The sequence below is a fragment of the Canis lupus genome, chromosome 11, assembly GCF_003254725.2.
Source record: "Canis lupus dingo isolate Sandy chromosome 11, ASM325472v2, whole genome shotgun sequence".
Classification (NCBI taxonomy): Eukaryota; Metazoa; Chordata; class Mammalia; order Carnivora; family Canidae; genus Canis; species Canis lupus.
This window is the reverse complement of record NC_064253.1, coordinates 52,164,314-52,188,276: the sequence shown is the minus strand read 5'-3', so window position 1 is coordinate 52,188,276 and position 23,963 is coordinate 52,164,314. Positions and strand designations below refer to the sequence as shown.

The window sequence follows — 23,963 nt, the reverse complement described above, 5'->3', positions numbered from 1 at the left end:
ACACCTGTGAAATTGTTAGAGCCAGATAAAGTATTTTTGGTTTCTCTGAAAGAGGAGGGGTGGGCGCGGCTTAGCAGTCTAGATCATTGTTTAACCCAGCTGTGGAGGCCCTGGAAGGAGCCAAACCAAACTAGATGAGTCTCAGGCCACTTTTACATTTTTATATACCCCCCACCCCGTTCTCAATCCCGAGTTTCATCCCCGCTGCGCCGAGGGAAGAGTGATCTTTCGTGGCAGGACCCGGAGCAAAATAGGCCCGTGGATGTTAATGATCAGACACTAGGCAAACACTGGATGTGGCAATATCCTGCGTCCTGGTTTGATTTTAGGTTCTGGTAATTCTTTTTTTTTTTTTTTTTTTAAGATTTTATTTATTCATGAGAGAGAGAGACACACACACACAGACAGAGGGAGGGAGAAGCAGGCTCCACGCAGGGAGCCCGACACGGGACTCCATCCTGGGTCTCCAGGATCCGGCCCTGGGCTGAAGGCGGCGCTAAACCGCTGAGCTACCGGGGCTGCCCGATTCTGGCAATTCTTAACTGTGGTTTGGGACAAGCAAATTATTTTGGCTGTACCTCAGTGTCCCCCTCTGTAAAATGGGGCTGGTGAGAGGGCTGTCCCGGATGAAATGGTTTTAAGGCTTGTAAAGCTCTTAACACAATGCTTAGCAATTCAGAAGTACTTCTCAAATGTTTGTTGTTACGGTTTCCTCTGCTCAGTGACTGCCTGAGCCAAATGTTCCTGAGTCTTTTCCACAGTTGAGTGGAATGTTTTTCTGGAAAGTGTTGATCACCTTTTGTCAGCATTTAAAACGGGAGAATGCAGGAAGTGGTCTTTAAGAATTGGGTTTCTCAGAGATTGTCAGGGAATTCAAGATGAAAGCCTATTTCTCTGTTATTTATCTGTATTTTAGTTATGATTTTGAAATGGATAGAGGAGATAGGTGCAAATATCTAATCCCTCCTGACTTTCTGACCTTTAGGCTTGAGGGGATTATGGACAACAAACTTACTTTATAGGATCTATTTAAAAGATTTCTGGGCAGCCCGGGTGGCTCAGCGGTTTAGCGCCGCCTTCAGTCCAGGGCCTGATCCTGGAGACCTGGGATCGAGTCCCACATCGGGCTCCCTGCATGGAGCCTGCTTCTCCCTCTGCCTGTCTCTCTCTCTCTCTCTCTCGTCTATGAATAAATAATAAATAAATCTTTAAAAAAAATAAAAGATTTCTTGTTCTTAATAAGGAAAACTTCAAATATGTCTGAAAGGACAAAGACGGTATGACATCCTCTCCCAGTTATCAAGATGCAACACATTAATATGTTTGTTTCACATCTCTGCTTATGGTATAACTTGGTATAAATGTTAGCTAAAGCCTGAAAAGCCTCATTTTTTCCCCCCTTCTCTCCCTTTCTAGAGGTAACTACTTTCCTGAGTTAGTGTGGAACTTTACTGTAGATCAGTAAACAACATATAGTAGTGTTGTGTACACTTTGAAAAACTTTTAAAAAGGTACCCTATTGTATCTAACTTTAGAATTTGCTGTTTTCCTCTAATGTTTGTTTCTGAGATTTATTAATATAGACAAAGTCCAATCATTTTAATTGCCATCTGGTATTCCACTGTGTAAAGAATCGAGTTTTATCTTGTTTGCTTTACATTATACTTGATGCAACTTAAATTGTCCTATTACAGTTTAAGTCCATTTTGCCACTCATTCATTATTTTGCCATTTATCCATTCTATACTGGTTATGGGGACTCTGGCCACAGTTCTCAATATAAAAATATATCTCTGGGATGACCTCTTAGCCAGAACAAATAATAATATATACTGGGCTAAGAAAAAAAATATTAATTTTGTTTTTGGGGCTTCTATTTGGAAAAGAGAACTAGTTAAGATCTATTACGTGACCTAGTGTCAAGTACTAGATTTAAGATTTCTAAAAATCAGAGACTGGTTTTTCTCAGTTCTGTTTCTCTCAGCTTTCTTTATAGTGCTCTGCACAGAGTTGATACTAAATGTTTGTGACCTTGATTATTTTTACTTTTGGGGCTCTCATAACCCTTCATATCTTTGAAGAGAATGATGGCTGGCCATTTTCAAAACTCTGCACTTTTAGTTTTGATATTTCCAGTGCCTTTAAACTTTCCCATTTAAAAAATAAACTTTCCCATTTTGCCATTCAATTCAGAAACAATTAAAAGCATTTTCTTTCATTCATTCATTCATTCATTCATTCATTCATTCATTCATTCGAGAGGCAGAGAGACAGAGACATAGGCAGAGGGAGAAGCCGGCTCCATGCAGGGAGTCCAGTGTGGGACTCAGTCCTGGTCTCTAGGATCACGCCCTGGGCTAAAGGTGGCGCTAAACCACTGAGCCACCAGGGCTGCCCTAATTAAAAGCATTTTTAAAAGCAAGGTATGCAACATCCGTTTGTAGAGTGTTAACAAATGTATAATATATGCTGCATGTATATAAGCAAATACATCTGCTTTTCTGTATGCATGATTTATAAAAGTATGCATAAGAAACCAGTAACTCCTAACTTCCAGGGAGACGAACTATGTGGCTGGGGAACACAGATGAGGATACTCTGCTGTACAGGCTCTTATGACTTCTCAGTTTTAAACCATGTGAATATATTACCTAATTAAAAAAATAAGTTAAAATTATTTTTCAAAACTCCAAACTTCTCCCCCTAAGAAGATATTTTACCGTATTTTTAAGATTTAACTTCTTTCCCCCAAAATGCTTTGGCATTAATAACATTTTTGCCTTTTTCGTAGTTTGTTTATTTGGCTAGTTTAGTCTCAGTTTTGGTAGAATAACCTTTGAGTTACTTGGTAAATATTAAGCATTGCAAGATGAAGTTTACTGTTCTGTTCAAATAAAAACAAATTGACCAGCCATGAAAGATTTGCTTTGCCTCACGCAGCAAGTTGAATATCACCAACAATTTATTCAGCTCAAATTTAATGATCAGTGAAAGAAGGATTATGTAAAGAACATTTAAGACAACCATTTTTGGAAAAATATTTTTGTTTTTAATGATTAGGTAATACTTAGATCTTAGGAATATAACTCTCTTGACAGAATGCTTATTATATTTATAAGTGCTTTCTGTTGGGTGGAATTAGCTTCTACTGGAGATTAAGTTCAGAATGGGCTTATGATGAGGCAGTTTGCGTGCTCACAGAAGTTCAAGCCTAATAGAGATGAGATGGCAGCTGTTGCGATTTTTCCAGCAGGTTTTAGAGTTTACCCTGATCTGAAGGGCAGCTACCCTTCTACTGGCATCCTTCTTCAAGCTTCTCTGTATTCCTGATCACAGATTCTAATATTGACACACTTCGTGAAGCAAAAGCATTGACTAATCCGTGAGGTGGAATTTTACATTGATTTAGAGAAGTTTAAAATGCTCCATAAAACATCTCTTATCCCTTGGCCCTGAGTTTTACTTCGATTGGAAGGTATAGATGGCAGGAGGGAAGGGGTGGGCAGAATAATTGAGCAAAAGTATATATATGTTTGGTAGGGCCATAGTACTTGAGGAAGGCAGCAGCTAAAGGGGTGAGGTGAAGAGGAACTGAAGTTTATGTAAAGGTTTTTAAGAAGAGGCAATGCTTAGACTGAGGATTGAAGGATGAGGAGGAGCCCAGGCCAGAGGGAAAGGAAGTTTTAAGTAGAGGTACTTATATCTTTGAAAGGCACAGAAGAAGTTTGTAGACTCAGTGGTTGAACTGCAGGTACTTTGGTATGGCTTTGGCACAGAGTAAGGGTAATTGTAAGTCAAGAAGTGGTTGGAAAGATGGCCTAGGTCCAGATCAGTAATTTGGACTTTATCCATATGTTGTATATTCTGTGGAGCATGATAATTTATGAACTTTAGAAAGATCGCTCTGAAAGTCTGTGAGAAGCAGGGCAAGACTAGAGATAGGCAAACTACTTCGCGGCAGCTGTTAAACAGTGGTTCAAATCTTAAATGAGGGGTCCATCTAGGGGGAGTCCTGGTGGAGATAAAGAGGAGAAGTTAGATATGAAAGATACTCAGGAGGTGGAGGGGCCCCTGAGTGGCTCAGTCTGTTAAGTGTCTATCTCAGCTCAGGTTTTGATCTCAGAGTTGTGAGTTCAAGTCCAACTCTTGATCTCAGAGTTGTGCATTCCTTCACACCCAGTGTGGAGCCTACTTAAAAAAAAAAAAAAAAAAAAAAAAAAGATATTCAGGAGGTATTCAGAACTGACAGGGCATAGGAGGTACAGAGTAAGGAACCAGAGAAGACAAGGACGTCAAGTGTCAAGGCATTTGGATGAACGGAAGTTCATAACTGAATTAGAGAACAAGAAAGGAGAAATAGCAATGAAGAAAAAGAAAATGAATTCTGATTGGGCCATTGACTTTAAGGTGTGTGAGTCAGGCGATACCTTATAGGCATTTGGAATTGTTGAAAATTAGTAGGCACTGGCTATAGGGGCTAATGAGGTTTATAGCCAGTTATAGGCCTATTTTTAATTTTACTTTCTCTTCCTCAGCACTAATCACAGTGCTTTATGTATAGTGGGTGTTTAGTGGGAAGGTGAATCGATCTCCTTCCTTATAAGTTGTGATTTTGAATCTTGGGGAAATAATTTTCTCTCTCAAGATGTACATTTCCCTTTCTGTGAGAGAGGGTGTTGAACTAGACCAGTTGTTCTGAGTCACAGTTTTGCAGTAGTCTGGTATGTGGGAATCAGTTGTGAAGTATGGTAAGTAATTTCTAACCAGTGAGCTGATGTTTGCTTGTCTTTTAAATGGGAGCTGATTCATGTCATGGTTACTTACTTGCATTCCAGTGTGTTTTCTTAAGTGTGAGAGAAAGAGGTGGATTTAGTCAGCTGGAATCTCCTAGCTCTGTATGTGCTGGGGTGGGGATTGGGGGCAGGTTACATAGGAGTGGGGGGGGACAAAGGTTTAAGAAGCACTGTATTAAATGGTGGCTAGAGGCTTGGAACTGCAGCATTCTGTGTTTCTATCTAGGACCTATCATTCTGATGAGAAATCATTTTTATTTTTGCAATTTTAGGAATTCTATTTTAAGAACCTCTCACAAAAGAGACGAGCCATGGAGAAGAATGGGGATAACCGGAAGCTTCGAGTTTGTGTCGCCACTTGCAACCGTGCTGATTATTCCAAACTTGCCCCAATCATGTTTGGCATTAAAATGGAACCTGAGTTCTTTGAACTTGATGTGGTGGTACTTGGCTCTCACCTAATAGATGATTATGGGTAAGATGAAAGCATTTTCTTATAATATTCTTCATTGTAACATGGTGTACTGGAGAGAGCTAGGCTCTTGTAGCCATGTGGACCTCGCCTCAAATCCCAGTTCTCCCTCATAGTTTTTATATGGGCTTGCAGAAGTTGCATCTTCAGTTCCTCAAATAAAAATGGATTGAAAACCTGTGTTGTAGGTTCCTGTGAAGAATGGAGATAGTGATACGAAGTGTCCATCACAATGTGGCTACATGATAGGTGCTTGATAAATGATAGCTGTAAATATTTTTATTATTGCTTGTTACATTCAGGAGAAGTGCCACTTATAAATATGTGTTGTGTGATTCTACTAATGGAACTTCCTGTAATATGTTTTGAGAGTTCTACTAGTACTTCTTTCTTAAAACTCATGGATAGATCGACAGCATATAAAGTAGTAGATATGCAACAAGATTTAAAAAAAAATCGAATTTGCAAGATAAAGTAGAATGTAGAATTGCCATTATTTTGATGTTTATCATTAGGTTTGTTATTGATCACAGTCTAAATTTGAAAAATGAAAGTTGGGAAATCTTAGAAGGAACAGAATATCTAAACCAAAGATGAACATTCATTTCGTTCTGGGTAATACAGTGGCATTTAGTGCACTCTTGTGGCATAAAAACATTAATGCAGCTTCCAAAGACGGTCAGTAATATATATGAAAGAAGCTTGTGTTAAAGTAAAATTGCCTTTTCAGACTATTCTTTAAAAGCAAGGCAACAACAACAACAAAAGCAAATGAAAATCTACCTCTAAAAACCAGTTTGCTTTAAGGAGAATACTTAGAGAAGAAACTTATGGTTAGCTCAAAAATTCATAGGTCTTAAAAATGTAAAATGAATTCTGGCTATCCACCGGGTTTTCTTACATAGGATGAAGTAGAAGAGAAATTTTAGTTAGAGCCTGAAATGAAGTTTCAGTGGGTTCCTTTATTTGAGTAAAGTTCAGGAGTAAGATTAATGGGATGGAGGATCTCAAGGAAATGGTGTTAGGTTTCCCTGTCTGCCTATGTAAGAGTGGAAAGGCAGTATTTGTCTCATGAGACTGTTAAGTATGACAATTGGCTGGTACTTAATGGAAAAGTTGTTTAAAGTACATCCTAGGGACTCCTGGGTGGCTCAAGGGTTGAGTCACTGCCTTTGGCTCAGGGTGTGAGGGTGTGATCCTGGAGTTTCCAGATTGAGTCGCACGTCGGGCTCCCTGCATGGAGCCTGCTTCTCCCTCTGCCTGTGTCTCTGCCTCTCTCTCTCTGTCTCTCATAAATAAAATCTTAAAAAAAAAAAAAAAAAAAAGTATATCCTAACATAAGTTGGTTGCTTCTGGGTGAGGAACTGAATCACTGGGAAACAAAAGTGAGAAGGTAGCCTTTTCACTGAAGAAACTTTAGTATTTAAATTTTAAGCCATGTGAATGTATTATCTATATTTCAAAGACATTAAAACAAATAAGCTACCCTCTATTTCAACTAGTTGGATAGTTTTTTTAAAAACATCATTCTTATGCTCTTAAGAACTGAGTGAAAAAGGAAATCAAATAAGTAACAACAGACTAGTTAGAAACTCAGTTCATTTATTTCATATGAGTTGTTTTAGGTCTACAGCAAAATTGAGCAGAAGGTACAGAGGTTACCCTATATACCTCTCTGCTTCCACACATGCATAGCCTCTCCCGTTGTCAATGTAAGCCTTCCACCTCAAGGGGTACATTTTTTTTTTACAGTGGAACCTATAGTGACACATCATTATTATCCAAAGTCCATAGTTTATTTTATTTATTTTATTTATTTTATTTATTTATTCATGAGAAACACAGAGAGGGGGGAGAGAGAGGCAGAGACACAGGCAGAGGGAGAAGCAGGCTCCATGCAGGGAACCTGATGTGGGACTTGATCCCGGGACTCCAGAATCACGCCCTGGGCTGAAGGTGGCGCTAAACCGCCGAACCACCTGGGCTGCCCAAAAGTCCATAGTTTATATTATGGCTTGACTTGGTGGTATAAATTCTTTTTTTTTTTTTTTTTTTAAGATTTTATTTATTTATTTGAGAGAGCACAAGCATGAGCAGGGCAAAGAAGGAGAGAGAAAGGGAGAAGCAGACTCTATGCGGAATAGGGAGCCCAATGTGGGTCTCAATCCTAGGACCTTGAGATCATAGCCTGAGCGGACAGCAGATGCTTAACTGACTGAGTCACTCAGGTCCCTCACCGCCCCCCCTTTTTTTTTTAAGAGCAAGTGAGAGAGTGTGTGTGCGCGTGTGTACATGCAAGTGTGCACTTGAGTAGGGGAAGGGACAGAGGGAGAGAGATCCTAAGCAGGCTGTACATGCAGTGTTGAACCCAATGGGCTCAGTCTCATGACCCTGACATCATGACCTGAGCTGAAATCAAGAGTTGGATGCTTAACTGAGTAACCCAGGTGCCCCTTAGTGGTGTAAATTCTGTATTTTTTTTTTTTTTTTAAGATTTTATTCACAAGAAACAGAGAGGCAGAAACATAGGCAGAGGGAGAAGCAGGCTCCCTGCAAGGAGCCCGATCCGGAACTTGGTCCCAGACCATGGGATCATATCCTGAGCCGAAGGCAGACCCTTAACCACTGAGCCACCCAGGCGTCCCTAAATTCTGTATGTTTGGATGAATGTATAATGACTTGTATCTACCATTATAGTATCAGGATTGTTTCATTGCCCTAAAAATGTGTTCTATAACCATCTCCATAGGTCTTACCATCTCCATAGATTTGCCTTTTCCAGAATGTTATATAGTTGGAATCATGTTGTATGAAGATGAAGCCACTTCAGATTGTTTTTTTTTCACTTAGTAATATGCATTTAAGTCTCCATGTATTTCTATGTCTTGATAGTCCTCTCTTTTTAGCACTGAATGATAATCCATATTCTGGATGTACCATAGTTTGTTTATCCATTCATCTACTCAAGGGCATCCTAGTTACTTCCAAGTTTGGGCATAAAGCTGCTGTAAGCATCCATTTTGCAGATTTTTGTGTGGACATAAGTTTTTAGCTTCTTTGAGAAATATCAAGGATCCTGATTGCTGGCTTGTATGGTAAGAATATGTTTAGTTTTATAAGAAACCACTGAGCTGTCTTCCAGAGTGGCTGTATCATTTTGTATTTGCACCACCAATGAGTGAGTGTACCTGTTGCTCCACTGTTCTTGTTAGCATTTGGTGATATCAGTGTTCTGATTTTGGCCATTCTAATAGGTGTGTAGCAGTATCTGTTTTAGTTTACATTTCCATGATGACATATGGAGCATCTTTTCATATGCTTATTTGCTGATTTTACATCATTTTTGGTGAGCTGTCTGTTAAGGTCGTTAGCTCATTTTAAAATCAGATTGTTAAAAAAATTTAAAAAAATTAAATAGGTGCCTGGGTGGCTCAGTTAGGCATCTGATTCTTAATTTCAGCTCAGGTCATGTTCTTAGGGTTGTGAGATCAAGCCCCATTGTTAGGCTCCTCGTTGGGCATTGCAGTCTGTTTGAGATTCTCCTTTTGCCTCTGCGCCTCCACCCCTGCCACATGTGTGTGCATGCTCTCTAAAAAAAAAAGTTGTTTTACTGTTGAGTTCTAAGCCCATGGACCAAACAAATTCTAAGGGAAATTAGAAAATCTTTTAAACTGAATAATAAATATTAATATATCAAAATTTGTGGGTACAGATGAAGGAGTGCTTGGAGGAAATTTTTACCTTTAAATACTTTGGTTAAAAAGAAGAAGTTTGGAATCAGTCGTCTGTTTTCACAAGAACAAGATGAGAAAACCCCTAAATAAGTAGAAGGAAGGAAATGATGAAGAGTGGAAATCAATGAAACATAAAAGTAGATTAAGCAATTATTTATAAAAATATTAAGTTGACAAATTCCTAACAGTTTAAGAAAAAGAGAACTTTTTTATGGATTACCAATATAAGATGACAAAGAAGATATCACTACTGATCTTATAGTCATTAAAAGAATATTAGGCCAATAAAATTGGTAATCAATTTATATAAAATGGACAAAGTCCTTGAAAAAACACTACCTACCAAACCAATATAGAATAGAAAATCTCTATAGCACTGTATCAAAGAAATTGAATTCATTATCAGACACTTCCTATAAAAAGAATTTTGCACAAATCTCCCATAAAAAAGATGTTAGAATTCATAAGTGATATCAAACATTTAAGAAATAACACCAATCTTTTTAAGTTTTTTTTAAAGATTTTATTTTTATTTATTTATTCATGAGAGACACAGAGAGAGAGAGAGAGAGAGAGGCAGAGATACAGGCAGAGGGAGAAGCAGGCTCCATACAGAGAGCCTGACATGGGACTCAATCCAGGGTCTCCAGGATCAACCTGAGCCAAAACAAAGAGTGAGATGCTTAATCAACTGTGCCATCCAGGTGCCCCAAGAAGCAGACTCTTAACTGCAGAGACTGATAGTTATCAGAGGGGAGTGGGGGAGGGATGGGGGTGAAATAGATCAGGGGACTAAAGAGTACACTTAACCATAACAAGCACTGAATAATGTATTGTTGAATCACTATTTTGTGCATGTGAAACTAATATAACACTGTATGTTAACTATACATGAAATAAACTTAAAAACTTAAAAAGAGGGCAGCTTGGATGGCTCAGCGGTTTAGTGCCGCCTTCAGCCCAGGGTGTGATCCTGGAGACTGGGGATTGAGTCCCATATCGGGCTCCCTGCATGGAGCCTGCTTCTCCCTCTGCCTGTGTCTCTGCTTCTCTCCCTGAGCTGAAATTAAGAATTAAGGTTGTGACCTCAGGTCATGATCTCAGGGTTGGGGGATCGAGTCTGCGTTGGGCTCTACACTCTTTGTGGAGTCTGCTTGTTTCTCTCTCCCTCTCCTGCTACCCCTCCTCCCTGCTCTCTCTCATTTCTCACCCTCTAAAATATATTTTTTTAAGATTTTATTTATTTGAGGAGACAGATAGCGAGAGAGAGCACAAATGGGGAGATGGAGAGGCAGGCTCCCCACTGAGCAGGGAGCCGAATGAGAGGCTTAATTCCGGGATCCTGGGACCTCAAGTAGCGCCGAAGGCAGATGCTTATCCAACTGAGCCATGCAGGTGCCCCTAAGATAAATAAATCTTAAAAAATATCAAGGATCTTGATAAAAAAAAAAAGTCTGCTTCTTGGTTTGTCTTTTTCCCCCTTTGTTTGGAAATAACTTCAATCCTACATAAACTCTTTTAGAAAGAAGAGCAAGGAATTTTCCCAGATTATTATATAAAGTTGGCATAATCTTGGGGCACCTAGGTGGCTTGGTTAAGCGTCTGCTTTTGGCTCGGGTTGTGGTCCAGGGGTCCTGGGAAGGAGCCTTGTATTGAGCCCCCTGCTCAGTGGGGAGTCTGCTTTTCCCTCTGCCCCTACCCCACTGCTGCTTGTGCTTGCTCTCTCAAATAAATAAAATCTAAAAAAAAAAAAAAAAAATCATGATAATAAAACCTGACAAAGATGTAAGAAAAAAGTCCAGACTAGTATCCCTTATAAACATAGACATAAAATTAAAAACAATAAGTCACATCCAGCAATATAAAAAACATAATACATCATGACTAAGTGGATTTATCTCAGGAAATCAAGATGGATATATAACATTTGAGAATCAGTGTTATATTTTAACATCTCAACAGTTGTCAAAAACCATTTGACAAAATTAAATCAGTTATGATAAAAACTCATAGCCGGCTTTGAATAGAAGGAAAATTCCACAATCTGATAAAGGCCAGCAGTGAAAAAACCTGTAACTAACACAAAAAGTAAGCTTCCCCCCTGAGATAGCAAGCAAGGTAAGGATTTTTGCTTTCACCACTTCTCTTCAGCTTGTGCTAGACATAACAGGCAGTGCAGTAGAGCAAGAAATAGACAAAAAGTCGCAAAGATTGTCTGTTCAGAGACAACATGGTAGTTTTGGGAAAATACCAAGAAATCTATAAAATGACTACTAGAACATCCATAGGATGTAGAATGATGTATGTAAAGAATCTTTCATGATCTGGGAAAATATTGTATGAAATGGATTAAACATTATAAAATTGTGTTCTCAACCATGTTAAGATATACATAAAATGGCTAGAAAAAAATCAACATCATTTACACTGATAATACTGAGTGTAGGTTTCGAAATTATTATTGAAGCATGAAACAGACTTGAAATTGCATTTCATAGCCAATTTTGTCATTAAAAAATTTTTTTTTTTTTTAATTTGAGAGAGTTCAGGGGGAGGGGCAGAGAGAGAGGGAGCAAACTTCTGCTGAGTGGGGAGCCAGATTCTGGGCTCTCTATTCCAGGACTCCGATTTTGACCTGAGCCAAAGCCAGCAGCTGGCTGCTTAACTGACTGAGCCACCAGGCACGCCTTTATAGCCAATTTGATGCTGTAAAACCTACATTTACACCCCACTCAGAATTATGTTGCATTAATGTTACAGTACAAATTCAGAAGATCATTTCCATCACTCAGAAATTCATAGTATAGTGACATATCAGGTATCCTGATTCCCTATTTTTTTTTTTTTGTTAAAAAATGCATTTTGCTTTTATAGGTAACTTTTTTTATTAGGTAGCATATGTCTTTTAAAAAAAATTTATAAAAAGAGAAAGTCAATCTCCAAAACTTTGGTCTCTGTTTTAATAAAAAAAATTCTCCTTCAGGTGTTTATCTGGATTGACCTGGGCACTAGTGAGACTTTGCAGGTGCTGGATGTCTTTATTACTTGATCTGGATGGTGGCCACAGATTCATGTAAAAGAATGTATTCTTTTTTTTTTTTTTTAAAGATTTTATTTATTTATTCATGAGAGTACAGAGAGAGAGAGGCGGAGACACAGGCAGAGGGAGAAGCAGGCTCCATGCAGGCAGCCTGACATGGGACTCAATCCCGGGACTCCAGGATCCCGCCCAGGGCCGAAGGCAGGCGCTAAACTGCTGAGCCACCCAGGGATCCCCAAAAAGAATGTATTCTTTACATGTATTCATGTAAAAGAGTCAGGTGATCTGTACATTTATGATTTGTGCTTTTTAGTTTTTGTGTCTAAGTTATACTTCAGTTTGTCTATTTTAACAAGCAAATTTTATAAAATATTTTTCCCTTCAGGGTTGACATTAGACTGTGTTTTTCATATGCTTTTATGGCCCTATGTTGAAGAACAGGCTCTCACATCTTTATTTCTCTTCTGCTTTAGGAACACATACCGCATGATTGAACAAGATGACTTTGACATTAATACCAGGCTACACACAATTGTGAGAGGGGAAGATGAGGCAGCCATGGTAGAATCAGTAGGCTTGGCCCTAGTAAAGCTACCAGATGTCCTTAATCGTTTGAAGCCTGATATCATGATTGTTCATGGAGACAGATTTGATGCCCTGGCTCTGGCTACATCTGCTGCCTTGATGAATATCCGAATCCTTCACATTGAAGGTGGGGAAGTCAGTGGGACCATTGATGATTCTATCAGACATGCCATCACAAAACTGGCTCATTATCATGTGTGCTGCACCCGAAGTGCAGAGCAACACCTGATATCCATGTGTGAGGACCATGATCGCATCCTTCTGGCAGGCTGCCCTTCCTATGACAAACTTCTCTCTGCCAAGAACAAAGACTACATGAGCATCATTCGGATGTGGTTAGGTATGTATCAAACTTTATTTAGTCTAATGGTTGTTTTTTTCAGTTTGTGTATGTTTCAGTTTTTTAGAAACTATAGAATATTCCATAGATAGAATATTCCATCAGAATTCAGAAGGCTAAAGTTTTAGTTCATAGATCTCCCCCTATGGTATGACTTCACGTCTCTGAGACTCACTTTTTCTGTGGAATAGTCTTAATGCAGATTGAATTTTTTCAATCTGTGCTATAATTTATAGAATGGAATAATTTTAAGCCATTAATTATGCTATGGATGAGTATTTAGTTACAAGGACAGATTCTGATATAACAAAAAATGGGGGAGAAACGAGCTATAAAATTATATGTATAATATGCCATTTTAATAAAATTATAATGAAAAGGTTAGGAAGTATGTATGCCAAATCATTTATAGTATTTACTCCTGGCAAGTAGAGTTATAGGTGTTTTGGTTTTTGTTTTCCTGTATTTTGTTTTTTAGTGCAATATAAAAGACTTTTTTTTTTTTTTTTAAATTTATTTATGATAGTCACACACACAGAGAGAGAGAGAGAGAGAGAGGCAGAGACACAGGCGGAGGGAGAAGCAGGCTCCATGCACCGGGAGCCTGACGTGGGATTCGATCCCAGGTCTCCAGGATCGCGCCCTGGGCCAAAGGCAGGCGCCAAACCACTGCGCCACCCAGGGATCCCTAAAAGACTTTTTTTAAAGAAGATTTATTTATTTGATAGAGAGGGCAAGGTGGGGGAGGGGCAAGGGGCAGAGGGTAAGGAAGAGAGAATCCCAAGCAGACTCCATGCTGAGCACAGAGCCTGATGCAGAGCTTGATCCCATGATTTTGAGATCATGACCTGAGCTGAAACCAAGAGTTGGATGCTTAACTGAGTGTGCCACCCAGGCATCCCTGAAAGAACTATTTTTAATTTTAATGTCTTTCATATGAGATTGTTGGAATACTCAGATAATGTTAAAAGCAGTAAGCTGTAAGTATTTATTAATATAGCGATATTGATTATAATTAAAACAAAAGTCATAGTTGTACCATTGGGAGTATCCCTGCAAATAGCCTTAAGTTCTGATATCTTCACTTATCAATGATCTAGCTTACTGGAAATTCCTTTTTTTTTTAATAAGAGACAAAGAAAATAGTTTTATAAACAGAATGTCAACTGGTTAATTTATTTTTATTTTTTTTTATTTTTATTTTTTTTAATTTTTATTTATTTATGATAGAGACGGAGAGAGGCAGAGACACAGGCAGAGGGAGAAGCAGGCTCCATGCACCGGGAACCCGACGTGGGATTCAATCCCGGGTCTCCAGGATCGCGCCCTGGGCCAAAGGCAGGCGCTAAGCCACTGCGCCACCCAGGGATCCCTCAACTGGTTAATTTATAGTGAGAGTACTATCTAGAGGGCAAATCAAGACCAGTCTTCTAGTTAGACGCTTAGTACTTTTTTAAGAGGTAGATTTATAGTATAGTGAAATTAATGAATAGGAAATTGACTTAGTGGGGCACCTTGATCTCAGAGTTGTGAGTTCAAGCCCTGTGTTGGACTCCACACTGGGTGTGGAGCCTACTTAAAAAAAAATTGGGGGATCCCTGGGTGGCTCAGCGGTTTAGCACCTGCCTTCAGTCCGGGGTGTGATCCTGGGGTCCTGGGATGGAGTCCCACATCAGGCTCCCTGCAGGGAGCCTGCTTCTCCCTCTGCCTGTGTCTCTGCTTCTCTCTCTGTGTGTGTGTGTCTCTTATGAATAAATAAACAAAATCTTAAAAAAAAATTGATTTAGTGATTGTGTATATGTATTTTTTTTAGCAAGTGGGGGGAGGGGCAGAGGGAGACAGTCCTCAAGCAGACTGCCCACTGGGTGCGGAGCCCACTGTGGGGCTTGATCCCACAACCCATGAGATCATGACTTGAGACAAAATAAAGAGCTCAACTGACCCAGCCACCCAAGTGCCTTGTGATTGTGTATATTTTTAACCTAGAGCACATCAGGATAGGAGAGGGAATAGGGCTTTCCTACTGAGTTAATCCATTCTATGTGTATCTTACCCTTGGACAGATACTAGTTATCAAGGAGTCTGTCTAGATAATGCCAATGGAACAAATTCTGTCACTTCAGACTCCTTTTTGTATGCTTAAAAAAAAAAAAAAGGTTTTACTTATTTATTTGAGAGAGAGAGCATGAGCTGGGGGTGGGAAGGCCAGAGGGAGAGGGAGAAGCAGACTCCCCACTGAACAGAGAGCCTGATGTGGGGCTCTATCCCAGGACTCCGGGATCATGACCTGAGCTGAAGGCAGACACTTAACTGAACCACTCAGGTGCCCCTCCTTTTTGTATGCTTCTAAGTAAACACTCTTGCATTTTGATTGTACTGTTTGCTCTAGACAGATTCTGAAAACTTTGTATTTCTGGAAAACTTGTAATGAATAGAAAATAACCCTTAGAAAGCAAAATGTGGCAAGATTGTACTTGTGGGGCTTACGGTTCTATTTGGAACCATTTCAGCAGTCTCTTTATGAAAAGAAGGATGACAAAATAGCAAAACTAGATTTTTTTTCTTAAGACAGTGGAAAAGACGACAGTGAGTTCAAGTAATAATGTTTTGTACAAAACGTGTAACTGCTTCTCCACCTGCAACTTTTGATGGTATCATTCCGCTTATAGGAAGAATGGGGTTAGGTAGGCCATTTAGAATGTAGCTTCATCATCAGAACATGAATAAATAACAGTTGTAGTAGAAATATTAGCAAAATGAAAAAGACTTGGGGCACCCGAGTGGCTCACTTGGTTAAGTGTCTGACTCTTGATTTCAGCTTAAGTCATGGTCTTGAGATTGAGCCCTGTGTATGGCTCTGCACTGGGCATGGAGTCTGCTTAAGATTTCCCTCTTCCCCTCCCTCTCTAAAAAAAAAAAAGAAAAGTTAAAAAGACTTAAATTCCTAATAATGAAAGAAATATCACAGTAAATAGAGAACTTTACAACATGAAACAAAAGTTTGATACCTTAATGGAAAGGGCTGTATATAAGGGCTGGGTGAGACAAAGCAGGTGATGTCAGAAGTTGCACATTGAGGAGCAAGAGGCTTCATGTTTAGCCTCTTCCTTCCAGTCCCCACCAATGAGAAAATGCAGTACCCAAGAGACATAAACCTTAGAAGATGGAAGAGTGTCTCCAGGAAGGTAAGGATCCTATGCACTGCAGGGAAATAGGTATTACTGTTATTTCTTGTTCTCTTAGTTATGTTAGCTATGCAGTAAAGTAATCTTGAGCTTCATCAGTTCATTAATATTGCTGATAATTCATTAGGAACACTGGTTAGAAATGGGGAAGATTTACATTTTTCTAATGGTTTGAAATATTTTGGATTTTAAAGCACACATTCTAGTGACTATGGTAGCAAGTGCCTTTGTAAAATGTTAACTTTGCTGGATTCTTGGACTTGTTCCTGTAAGTTTTTACCGTTTGATCCTATATTCAGATACTCTGCCTGGAATGTGACAAACTTTTTTTCCTTAGAATTTTTAAGCACAGACTTTGGGGTCTTGCTTTTTAGAATCTGCTTCTTCCTTTTTAAGATTCTTAACTAATGAAGCAGTGTGGTTTGATTTTCTTTAAACAGGTGATGATGTAAAATCTAAAGATTACATTGTTGCGCTACAACACCCTGTGACCACTGACATTAAGCATTCCATAAAAATGTTTGAATTAACATTGGATGCACTTATCTCATTTAACAAGCGGACTCTAGTTCTGTTTCCAAACATTGACGCAGGTAATTGAAAATGAAGTTATGCCACCTACTTTTCTGATTTTTATGTTTCTATTATGTCTTCTTTTGACTGCCCCTCCTATCTTGCTTATCTTGTCATTGAAGCCATTATAGTTTGAAATGCATTCTAATTGTTAGGGTATCACCAAGTTGTTGTAGTAGATTGAAGTTTGTGATTTTTTTTTTTTTTTTGCCAAGTTTATTAGAAACTGAAGAGGAAAGAAATACTACAAAAAATATCTTCAATCTCCCTGTATTTCCAAATTTAGTCTCTTCTCTCCAGTTTCCACCAATGAGAAAATGCAGAGCTAAAGGATACTAATGGTAGAAGGTCAAAGGGTGTTTCTAGGAAAGTCGTGATTTTAGTGAGTGCTGCAAAACAGCCACTATTGTTATTTCTTGTTCTCTAACTTATTTATATTAGCTATGCCTTAGTCTTGAGCATAGGCAGTTGAGAGCTGGAGTCCCCAACCAATTCATCCTCAAGCCTGACCTGGTTGACTGCCTACTGGTAGATGCTAGTAGTAGCCTTTGGTGCTGGTGAGACCTTCAGCAGGTTAATGGGAAGATGAAATAGAAATGAGAAATGCAGAGCAGGGCCTGACACTGCAGAGTTTTCAATGACTGGTTTAGCTGACACCACTCATTGCTGAGCTTTTAGGCATTTTTTGAAGAAGGAGGTAGGACCCTTCTTTGCAATACCAAGATGTCACCATCTTACTCTGAAAGTATCCCTCTCTTAGTGTCTCTTGAATAATCTTTTAGGGGAAAGAAAGTAGGATATTAGTTGGAAAAAAGAAATTAAGAACTCCCAACCCAGGTTCCATCCAGGTAATATGCTATTATTTCAAAAACTTTAATATTGATATTAATCTTTTCAATTTTCTGTAAACATTTGGTAATGTAGTTATAGGTCTCTCATTCAATATTCATTGTCCGTGATACTCCATTTTAAGACCACTTTCCTGATTGTATACACTTTAGAATTAGAGAGGTCAGAGAATTAGACCCTAGAAAAGCAAAGGGTCCCAGGAATATCTAAATCATGTCTGCTACTCATGTTTCCTCCTCACAGGGCTTTTGATAAAATACATATAAGGAGCAATAGGGAAATAAGAATCATGGCATTCCTTTATCATTATGTGGTGTAGGGCCGAATTCCCCAATGTTGGAGAATAGGAGGAGTGTCTGGTTTAGGGTTAAGGCCAGAGAAAGCCTTCTTTGAGCCCAAATCTGAATCTTGGAATAGTAGCATCTTCTGGTATATCAGATACTACAATAATTATAGTTGATGACTTGGCATACTTTGACAGAACTGGGCATAGAGGGAGGCGGCTAGGCCTGCTGTAAGGAGGTTTACCCCAAGTCTGTTACCTATCTTGCCTCATAGAGAAAGGTTAAAAAGAGAGAAGAGCATGCCCAGCTTCTCTTAAGTCAGTAACTCCTACCCACTGGTGAACAGTGTGGTAACATGGTGTAGTCTGTGGTCTCTGTCCTACTGTCTAACCAGTCTTGATTAGCAACCTTGTCTTTCTTCTAGGTGGTCATTAGGCAAGAGTAGAGGCAAGCAGAGAGGCCTTAAATATTGCTTCCCACCTTACAGCTGTAAAATTTTTAAAAATCATGCAATTGAAATAAAATATCAGCTATAGTGTATCAGAATCTACATGTATTTTCTTGGAGCTTAGACCCAAGTGGGAGTGGTATCCCGTTGAGCTCTTGTTAAGGCATGAGCAGAGCTGATACAGAGGCTCACTGATCAGCTTGGTGTGTGGAGCCCTAGACCTTTCAGTTTAGTAACTCCCATCTTAAGAGAGAGAGAGACTCTTGGCCTGTCTTGAACCTCTAAATTGCTGTTTAAGGTAAAGCTTTTATTGGGGCATTAATAAAAGGTATTTACTTTACTGAGTGCTGTTTGAAAAATCCCAACTGCTGCTGTTTAAAGTGCCTAGATGAGTTGAAGCAGAGGGCTAACCAGCCATTTTAGATATTCATCATTCCTGGAAAGATCAGTAATTAAAATTACTATTTCCCTCATAACCATTGTGAATTTTTATAGGGTGATTTAAGTGGGGCTTATTTGCCAATGAAAATGGTTTCTTTATCTCATAAACCATTTAACAGGTGGTTCTTTTCATTTTCACAGGGAGCAAAGAGATGGTTCGAGTGATGCGGAAGAAAGGCATCGAGCATCATCCCAATTTCCGTGCAGTTAAACATGTCCCATTTGACCAGTTTATACAGTTGGTTGCTCATGCAGGTTGTATGATTGGGAACAGCAGCTGTGGAGTACGAGAGGTTGGAGCTTTTGGAACACCTGTGATCAATCTAGGAACACGTCAGATTGGAAGAGAAACAGGTATTTACCTCAGTTTGTGTCTCAGTTGACTAGAAATATATATGGAATCAGTGGCTCCTGCCCTATGGTGAACACAGTGTGATCACCGTCCTGCTGTCTGATCAATCAGATTAGCAGCTATGCCTCCCTTATTAGGCAGAAACTAGGAAAGTGTGAGGAGGGAGGCATTAAATATGGGCTCCCCTTCATGCATCTGTGACTTTTAAAAAATCATATATTTGAATTATTACAAGGCTTGCATGTATCAGTGATGGCATGTATTTTTATGAACAAGTGCATGAATGAGGTTAATGACCATTTGTGGCCTAAAATCTATAAATAGCACAAATTTTTTTAGAGCTCCACTTAACATTTTTATTGTCTCTAATGTCAGAGCTAAGAGTTTCTTAGCTGATTATGGTCCTTGATGGCTGTGTTTAAGATACAATGATTGAATGTGTTATATGAATGCTAATCTTTCATTTGTGGGTACAGTAGAATGCCTTTAATGAGTACTTTAGAGCATAGAAATTCTAAACAAGATGTCCCCTTAATAACTAAAGTGTAAGAAGGATTATTATTAATGAATTTGCTAACTGAGCTAGATCTTATTCTTAAAATTTAGTCCCAAGTTCTAATAGTATCCATGCAAATATATTTCTGTAGCTAATGGAAAAGTGTATGTACTTTTGAACAAAAAACTGGACTAGAATCAAAGAAGTTAACTCCATCTTTGCTCTTTCTCTGTTCATAATTGCTACCCTATTTTCTGCTATCCTTAGATCTTCTTCCCTTTCATTCACAACATACTTGTTCCCTACTTCACCATTGAAAATACCATTGAATGGAAATTCTCTCAACTTCATTAAGAAAGTATTTAATAAGCACCTACTATGTGTAGACACTGCAATTTTGGCAGTATACTAGACTAACCAGGGCTGAGGTCTCATGTAACTTTATTCTAGTGGGAGGGGAGATAGATGATAAACTAAAAAAAAAAAAAAAAAAGTATCAGACTTTCTGTGTGCTGTGCAGGCTGTAACTCAAGATAATATGATGGGATACATTAGAGGGCATAAGGGAAAGCCTTCTTGAGGAGATGACACTTCAGCTGAGACCTGAATAACAATCTATGTGAGGATCGAGGAGAAGCAGAAGGAACAGCCAGTGTGAAGACCCCAAGGTGGGAACAAGCCTGATGTATTTGAGAAACAGAAGGGCTAATGTAGCTATAGGTGATGGGCAAGAGAAAGAGTGATACAAGATGATGTTAGAGAAGGAGGCAGACATTTGTAAGCCAGGGTAAATAATCTGGGGTTTATTTTTAAGAATCGTGGGAAGCCATTTATGGGAAGAGGACACGATGTGACTTGCATTTTGGAAAGATCACTCTGCTGCTCTATGGAAAGTAGAATGTGGTGGGACAGGAGTGGAATCAGGGAGACCAAGAGATTATTTCAGTTGATATGAGAGATGATAGTGGTTTAGAGTACCTGGAATAACAGGGATGGACAAAAGTTAGATTTGGGGTTTATTAGAGTACTTGCTGCTGCTTGGATGTGAGCAGTGAAAGGAAAAAAATTTTAGATTTTTGGATTGAGCAGTAGGGGTACTCTTTTCTGACACAGAGGATACTGCAGGAGGAACACATTTGGGAAGGGTGGAATTAAGAGTTCTCTAATGGCCATGTTAAATCTGAGATGCCTGTTAGATACCAAAGTAGACATGGCAGGCAAGCAGCTAGATAGTTCTAGGGAGAGTCAGAGTTGGAGATAGAAATTTGAGAGTGATTGGCATATGGATAGTGTTTAGTTTAAGATATTATTAGTTCGTGTACTGTAACAGAGAGACCTAAAATAATAGTGCCTAAGCAAGCTAGATTTTCTTTGTTTCTCATTGGTTTAGCTCTCTGGTCATCAGAAAATTAGTGTCTGTCTTCTTGATGGATGATCCAATTCTTGCTGTCAAGTCCACATTTTAGTCATTGGGCAGGAAGAGAGGGGAAAGTGTCCTTCCTTTTAAAAGAATAAGCTGGAAATTGCTAGTATTTCTTCACATATCCTGTCAGAACATAGTCACAGGATCATATATAACTGTAGGGGAAGCTGAAGAATATAGTCTTTAGCTGGATTATCAGATACTCAGCTAAAAATTCTGATACTAGTACAGAGAAAGGATAATGGTGTACTCTGCCAGAGATGTCCTTTAAAACGAAGGGACTACATGAGATTGCCCAGAGATGACATAAATAGAGAAGAGAATGGAGCCCAGGACCAACCCTGGAGACGGAGCCCTTCCTCATTTAGAGTTCTGGTGAGGAGGAAGGGGCCAGAAGGAAGACTGGAAAGGACTGCCAGTGGAGTCAGAGGAAACCCAGGAGGGTGATAGCATTAAAGCCGAGGGGAAAAAAAGTGATTCAAGGAGATGGTATGGAACATTGCTCGGAGTTCAGGGATGATGTGAACAGAGAATTGAATGCTGGGCTTGCAGCAGGTTTTTGTTGTTAAAGGCAGTCTTGTATATTCCATCACCATACTTATATAAACACATGCCCATTCATCCTTTTCTTCTTGTCTATTTATTTTGGAGGGCATGGCCTCTCTCTGTCCTGCCCGCTGCTCTGCCTTCTCGATCGTGTTCTCAATCCCCACCATTCCTGCCTTCTCTGGGGCCTGAGGGGCATCCTTTCTCTGCCATGATCTTCAGCCTCCTCATCATTGAAACATGCCTTGGCCTCTCACATTCTAGAAACAATGACCCCACACCTCTCTAGCTACCATTCTTCTGCTCGTCTCTTCTTAGCCAGGTCTATTGAAACATATGGCTATTTTCACTGTATTTACTCCATATTGGTCAGAAAGTATATGGAGACAAAGTGAATAGCTGACTGGCTGATAGACTGACCAACCTCACCTGGGCAGCTGATAAACAGCTGGCAGAGTAGATGGAAGTCAGGGTGGATAAAAGAGTGAACACACTAGATGACTAGATGAAGTGGGAGGGGTAAATGGGTGCTAGATTCATGCATGTCATTTATTTTGCTAAATCAACAAGAACTTGATATATTGTCTTTGGGAATAAAGGACCCTAGTGTTCTTAAGTATTTGATACATGGAAATCTTGCTGAGAGGTTTAAAAGCTATAAAGGAGAAAAGTTGTTCTTTAAGAAGACTCATTTGAAGTCTTCTGAGTTTCAGGCCTAATTATGAACACAGCACAACACATTGCTAATTTCTTTATTCTTTGGACATTTCCACTTCCAAATCATTGTAATGTGTCACTGGGTTCACCTAGGGGAGAATGTCCTTCATGTCCGGGATGCTGATACCCAAGACAAAATACTGCAAGCACTGCACCTTCAGTTTGGTAAACAATACCCTTGGTGAGTATATACCCTTCAAATCTATTGATTTAAAAGGGAGCTGCCTTGGGTACCATTTTAAAGCTGTGATCTTTATTTATTTTAAAAGATTTTATATATTCATGAGACACACAGAGAGGGGGAGAGAGAGAGAGAGACAGAGACACAGACACAGGCAGAGGGAGAAGCAGGCTCCATGCAGGGAGCCTGATGTAGGACTCGATCCTGGGACTCCCGGATCATGCCCTGAGCCGAAGGCAGACGCTTAACTGCTAAGCCACCCAGTCCTCAGTCATTTTAACAGAGCTTTCATTCTACATCCCTACGGGCCCCCTAGCTGCCAATGAGACAGGGCTTGCTAATATAACCCCTCTTATTCTACCAAGGGTTCAAATGGAGGATAAGTTATGTGTCTCAGTTAATTAATATAGCGCTTCTACCAGGAAATACTTCTTTAGCCTACTCTGACTTTTTGTAAATAGTAGAAAATAAATTATTTTCTTTAAAAACAGTCTAGTGCAGCATTGTAATTTAGACTGCTTTCCTTTCTATTTCAATTAATGAGATTTTCCTATATGTGAATGTTTGAATTCTGAAAATATTTTTCCTGATAAATGTAAAGACTAAAAAAGCAATAAGTAAATAAATTTGTCCCAAATTATGTTCTGAAATTGGCTTAACAAAGATAATTTTTCCTTCATGATAGACATATTTGTTAACGGTATCTCAGGCTGGAAATAGTTGTATTTCAATCAGCAGTGGAATCAGACATTCCATTGGTAATGTGCATGTACTTAGTTACTATGTTGCTGGAGATATCAGATGTTGTTATTTGAAAATGAAGCACAACTTTATTACCTGAAGTCTCAGTTTCTATTAGTACCATGTTCTCTGTATCATTTAACATGTATGAGAGAAGCATTTAATTTAATTGACTTTTTTGTTACTGCAGTTCAAAGATATATGGGGATGGAAATGCTGTTCCGAGGATTTTGAAGTTTCTCAAATCTATTGATCTTCAAGAGCCACTACAAAAGAAATTCTGCTTTCCTCCTGTGAAGGAGAATATCTCTCAAGATATTGACCATATTCTTGAAACTCTAAGCGCCCTGGCTGTTGATCTCGGTGGGACAAACCTCCGAGTTGCAATAGTCAGCATGAAGGTAATTTAGTTCCTAAGTCATAACTTCATATCCCATATAAATAATTGATTTTTTTTTAAGTGTGATTGGAAGGTAGGACTAGGAATATACCTACAAATGAGATTGTAATCATTTGCTCACAGTATTGACTTTTGGATCCATTACAATGTTTGTCTATTTTACTAAGCATTAACACTTAAAAGAAAAATTCTCCAGGAATCCTAGTTAGTAGACTTGAATTGACAGTGGAAGACCCCTTAGGTAACCAGAGAGGGCTCTTGCCATTCAGGAGACCTGGAATTCTATACTTTGTAACAGCGCAGATCATGCTGATTACTGTCGCTACCCCCGGGGGAGGGTATCCACAAATGGTGAAGGGAATT

At 39.1% G+C, this 23,963-nt stretch overlaps 1 protein-coding gene across 6 annotated transcripts in view; it reads left to right on the top strand.

Annotated features, from left to right (window-relative positions):
* GNE (glucosamine (UDP-N-acetyl)-2-epimerase/N-acetylmannosamine kinase) overlaps window positions 1-23,963 on the top strand; it is a 42,957-nt gene that overhangs the window by 8,332 nt on the left and 10,662 nt on the right. For all 6 annotated transcript variants that reach the window (XR_007414078.1, XM_035697199.1, XM_035697197.1 and 3 more), the window contains exons 2-7: window positions 5,066-5,268; window positions 12,513-12,964; window positions 16,590-16,742; window positions 18,886-19,098; window positions 22,372-22,459; window positions 23,391-23,601. Coding sequence is in view for 5 of the 6 variants with exons in the window: in XM_035697199.1 (XP_035553092.1) it covers window positions 5,066-5,268; window positions 12,513-12,964; window positions 16,590-16,742; window positions 18,886-19,098; window positions 22,372-22,459; window positions 23,391-23,601 (1,320 nt within the window). In the remaining variant the exon portion in view is untranslated. The remainder of the gene's footprint in view (window positions 1-5,065; window positions 5,269-12,512; window positions 12,965-16,589; window positions 16,743-18,885; window positions 19,099-22,371; window positions 22,460-23,390; window positions 23,602-23,963) is intronic.